General features: G+C 57.0%; 2 protein-coding genes across 7 annotated transcripts in view; both read right to left on the bottom strand.

The window, feature by feature from the left end:
• Window positions 1-1,586, bottom strand: part of DCDC2B (doublecortin domain containing 2B) — a 3,891-nt gene extending 2,305 nt beyond the window's left edge. For 4 of the 6 annotated variants that reach the window (XR_001876933.1, XM_017828373.1, XM_017828375.1 and 1 more), the window contains exons 1-3: window positions 1,485-1,586; window positions 779-1,055; window positions 157-233 (exon numbers count right to left, since the gene is read on the bottom strand). Coding sequence is in view for 5 of the 6 variants with exons in the window: in XM_017828373.1 (XP_017683862.1) it covers window positions 157-233; window positions 779-1,055; window positions 1,485-1,495 (365 nt within the window). In the remaining variant the exon portion in view is untranslated. Of the gene's footprint in view, window positions 1-156; window positions 234-643; window positions 696-778 lie in introns of all 6 variants that reach the window. The other 2 variants (XM_017828378.1, XM_017828376.1) reach the window with 2 other exon arrangements.
• Window positions 1,587-1,813: 227 nt separating this feature from the next.
• The window catches only part of LOC108503850 (IQ domain-containing protein C-like), a 6,468-nt gene continuing 3,635 nt past the window's right edge, over window positions 1,814-4,646 (bottom strand). The window contains exons 4-7 of the mRNA XM_017828245.1: window positions 4,192-4,464; window positions 3,025-3,304; window positions 2,789-2,898; window positions 1,814-2,572 (exon numbers count right to left, since the gene is read on the bottom strand). Coding sequence (XP_017683734.1) covers window positions 2,468-2,572; window positions 2,789-2,898; window positions 3,025-3,304; window positions 4,192-4,464 — 768 coding nt within the window. The 3' untranslated portion in view covers window positions 1,814-2,467. The remainder of the gene's footprint in view (window positions 2,573-2,788; window positions 2,899-3,024; window positions 3,305-4,191; window positions 4,465-4,646) is intronic.

Here is a 4,646-nt window from a genome sequence, read left to right as displayed (position 1 = left end):
AGCCAGACACCAGTGCCCAGACCGGATTTACAGCAAATACTCCTGGTGGAAACTGGGAATCATCCCTGCGGGGCAGCATTCCCGGGATTTCACAGAGAAACTCCCTCTGAAAACATTCCCAGGGACCCTCCAAGGGGAAAATATGGAATCACTTACTGTATGGTGCAGGGCAGGCGGGAGAGCTGCTGCCGTTGGACGAAGGTGTTGGATTTCCAGGGATCTGCAGCGCGGGACTGGGGACAGAGTTCATTGCACAGGGACAGCCCTGCAGAGCCTCCCAGGCTGCTCCTGTTTCTCCATCAGGATCTGCCTGCCCTGGGACACCCCCCTGGGACACAGCCCATGGTGGGACACAGCCTGTCCTGGGACACAGCCCGTCCTGCCCAGCCTTGCTGCTGCCATGTGGGGTTTGTTGTCAGCAACAGGGAGGCTGCAGAGGCTCCACGCACAGGGAGTGTGTTCCAGGTTTGCCAGGGAATCCCTGAGCTCAGACTCTTCCCTGCACCGTTTAGGGGGATGAAGGGATCAGCAGCAGCCCCCGTGTCCTGCTGATCCCTGGGGCACTTTGATCCCCACAGCCCTAAATCCCAACTTCAGTCCCATCAGCTGCTGTTTTTCACCCCCCTGCCCCTCAGTGACCCACCTGCAGACTCTTCTTCATCCCATGGGGCTCCTTCCTTCCCTGATTTAAGTAGCTGTGGGAACAAGACAAGGGTGTTTCCCCACCCCACCCCAGCCATGGCTGCCTAAAGCTGCTCCCAAAGCTCCCTCTACTCACTCCAGCTTTTGGAGCCTCTCTGACCCCGCTGCCACGTACTGGCCCCCGTCCCGCAGGTCCCCCAGCCCCGCGACACCGTGGCCATGCTGGGGGGTGTAGAGGTTCCTCACGGCCAGGGGGGTGTGGAGGGCCTTGGTCACCTCGTCCAGAAAGGCCTCGAAGGTCGGGAAGCGCCGGGGGGTCACCAGGAATCTCCTCCCCGGGAAGAAACGGTCCCCGTTGCGATAGATCAGCACGGTCCTGGCTGGGCCTTGGGGGCTCATCCCAGTGGGACACACTGGTCACAGGGGATGTGGCGAGTGCACAAGCCTCCTGCTGAGCCCAAACCCTTCCAAATCACACCCCCCCAGAGTCCAAACCCTTCCAACAAGCCTTCCACTGAGCCCAGACCTTTCTGACCAGCCTAAATCCTTCCAGCCATCTCCCCAGAGTCCAAACCCTTCCAACCAGCCTCCTGCAAAGCCCAAAGCAAACCCTCCCAACCAGCCCAAAGCCTTCCAACCAGCCTCCTGCTGAGCCCAAACCCTTCTGACCAGCCTCCCACTGAGCTTAAACCTCCCCAGGCAGCCCCCCAGATCCCAAACCCTTCTGACCAGCCGCTCTGGGCTCTGCTGTCCCGCCCCTTCCCAGCCCAGCCTGGTGTGACAGAGCATCTCCATGGATGCAAACCCAGCAGGAGGGAGCCGTGGGAGGCCACACCAAACGCCTGCAGAGCATTTTCTGCCTGAGAACCAGGAACCACAAGGCTCTTCAATCCTCAGCCACCACTACAGGGGCCCAATATTGGAGCTACCAGGTTCTGACTGGGATTTATGGATCAGGATCTTCCTGTCCCACCCACAGCAGCGCTGCCCAGGGGCTGTCACCCCCCTGACATCACTTGTTCCCCTCAGGAGAAGTGCAAAGGATCCTGTCCTGGATCAGATGAGCACCCACATCCCAGTGGGCACTTTGTCCCAAATGGATTCCATGGGCCAAAACAGGACTTGGCTCTGCCCAGGAGAAGGCAGGAAGCCAGACAGGAACAGATCCAAAGAGGAGCATTAGGAAAGCTTTTTATTCACAAACAAGTGGGGATCTATTCTGGAACAGAGGGATCCATCTGCCACCTGGCAACAGAGGCTGTTCAGGCAGCAGGAATGCAGAGGAGGAATCACGGGGGGGAACCACAGCACCACATGGAAAGTCCCTTTTCCAGGGACTTGGAATGTTCCTGAGCTACAGGAACAGATAGAGCACTTCCCAACCTCCCTGAGGCACTGGTCCAGTGTTCCCAAAATCCACGGCGGGCACTTGGAGATCCTGGATATTGCAGAGGTGTGAAGTGCAGAGCCCTCCCAAACACACAGCTCAGATTCCCACACAGTTCAGAGGGGAACAGGCTGTTCCTGCAGGTCCCAGCACCTGCTGCCTTCAGGCATTTCAGTCCAAAAGCACCTTCTGTAAGTGAAAAATCTTCCCATCCTCCATTTCCCCCCCCTGGATCACCCAGCTCAGCCAACAGGAATGGGGTCCTTGTGGAAGGATCCTCACTGGGAATTCCTCCAGCACACACCACAACCTCCCTGGCTCCACAGTGTTTAATCCTGCTCTGACCAAACATTCACACCTACAAGAACTAAGAGGCTTTCTTGCCACATTCTGCTGAAGTTAAAACCATCAACCCACGGAGCTGGAGCTCCCCTGAGGTCACCCGTGGTGCTGCAGCTCCACGGCCTCCCCACACCAATCCAGGGGGTTGGGAATGCCTTCCAAGGACTCAGGAATCCCCAGCTTCCGCTTCAGCATCAAGAACTGGAAGAGGAAGAAAACCAAACACTGATGATTAAATCTCAGAGACCCAGGGGCAGATCAAACAGCAAAACCCCTGTCCCCACCCAGCCCAATCCCTGGATAATGGGATTGTCCCCACCCAGCCCAATCCCTGGATAATGGGATTGTCCCCAGCCAGCCCCACTTTTGGGGGGGGCTGCCCCTGCTGTTTGGGAAGAGGCAGGCCCAGGCCCTCACGTTTTTCCTGCTGGCAATGGCCTGTTGCAGCCACATGAGCTCCATGAGCAGGTGGGTCCTGTAGGCCTGGAGCCCGGAGCGGGTCTGGGGAAGGTCCCCCAGAGGGATTTCTGCAAAGAAACGGAACAACAGCCCAGGGTGAGGACAGAGATCCGGCCTGTGGGAGCTCCTTCCAGCCTCTCCAAGGCACTCTCAAGGCTGTGGCTCCCCTGTGGGCCCCCCCTGTGCCCCCTCACCCGGGTGGGCTCCGAGGGTCTCTGTGCCCAGGTCAGAGCTGTCCCACACCGAGGTCTCGCCGCTGTCGTTGTCCCACTCCTCGCTCTCCTTTTCCGTGCCTTTGTCACCCTCAACCCCCACATTTGGGGGGCTCAGGGTGTTCTCTGGGCCCGTGGGGGTCGGGGCTGTCCTGCCCTGCAGGGGGGCTGGGGGGGTCCCATCTGGTTCAGGGGGTTCAGGCTCCTCCAGAGGGTTTTTGGTGCTGGTCTCCTGGGGCTCCAAGGGCTGCCCTGGCGTGGGCTGCCAGAGGGGAGGGATGGAAATGGGGAAGGGGGGGAGGAGATATGATATAGGGGAGGGAAAAGGGGAAAGAAGGAAAAAAAAATATGAGGAGAACGTAAAGAAAATATATGGAAAATAAGTACAAGAAAAATAAATATAAGGAAAATACGAAGAAAAATATGAAGGAAACAAATAGGAAGGGATAAATAGGAAGGGATAAATAGGAAGGGATAAATAGGAAGGGATAAATAGGAAGGGATAAATAGGAAGGGATAAATAGGAAGGGATAAATATGAGGAAAATAAGTACGAGAAAAATAAATATAAGGAAAATATAAAGAAAAACAGAAAGGAAATAAATAGGAAGGAAATAAATAGAAAAGAAAGTAGAAAATAGAAAATGTTATAAAATATAAAAATATGTAAAAGAAAATATAAAAAATTATAAAAGGAAATAGAAAAATATATAAAGGAAAATATAGAAATATATAAAAATATAAAAATATATAAAAAGAAAATAGAAAAATATATAAAAGAAAATATAAATATTTATGAAAGAAAACATGTAAAAGAAAACACAGAGATCTGAGACATGGCCCTGCTGCTGCTGGCAGAGCTCCTGCCCTGACATGATGTACTCTGGTCTGGTTTGAGCCATCCCAAACTTTCTGAAGGGCCAGAGGAGGGGGGAGCAGGGCAGGGGGGAGCCCAGAGGACCCCCCAGTGCAGGTCGGGCACTGCCCCAGGGCCGGGGCACCCTCGTTGTGCCCCCAGGGACACAAAGCCAGCCCAGGATCACCGGGCAGAGCTGCCACTGCCACTGCCAACTGAGTGGCTTTTCCTGGCAGGGTCGCAGAGCCCCGGGCACACCCCGCAGGACCATCATCCCCCCGGGCAGGACCCCACCTGGGCGGGCCCGCGGGGGTCGGGGCCGAAGCTCGGCCGCAGCAGGAACTGCCCCGCCCAGCGCAGCTCCCGCAGGTCCCCGTCGATCTCCAGCACGGCCGCCTCGAAATCCTCCCGCGCCCGCCGGAGCCGCCGCCGCAGCAGGAACCCCCTGGCACAGGCCTGCGGAGCCGCTGGAGCTGGGAGAGCCCCCTCGGGCCCCAGAGAGCCCCCCAAACACCTCCCCCCCGCCGGTTTAATGAGGCACCGGCACCCAGCTGGGACCCCCTGTGCCTGACCCCCCCAGAGTCCCCTCTGACTCCCCCAGGGACTCCTCAGACCCCACCAGGGACCCTCTGACCCCACAATGACCCCTCAGACCCCCCCAGGGGCCTCTCTGACCCCACAGGGACCCCTCTGACCCCCCACAGGGGCCTCTCTGACCCCACAGGGACCCCTCTGACCCCCCCCAGGGG

The sequence above is a fragment of the Lepidothrix coronata genome, unplaced genomic scaffold (genome assembly GCF_001604755.1).
Source record: "Lepidothrix coronata isolate B3197 unplaced genomic scaffold, Lepidothrix_coronata-1.0 Scaffold147, whole genome shotgun sequence".
NCBI lineage: Eukaryota > Metazoa > Chordata > Aves > Passeriformes > Pipridae > Lepidothrix > Lepidothrix coronata.
Note: the sequence above shows the minus strand (reverse complement) of the source record. Positions and strands in the feature narration are given on the sequence as shown.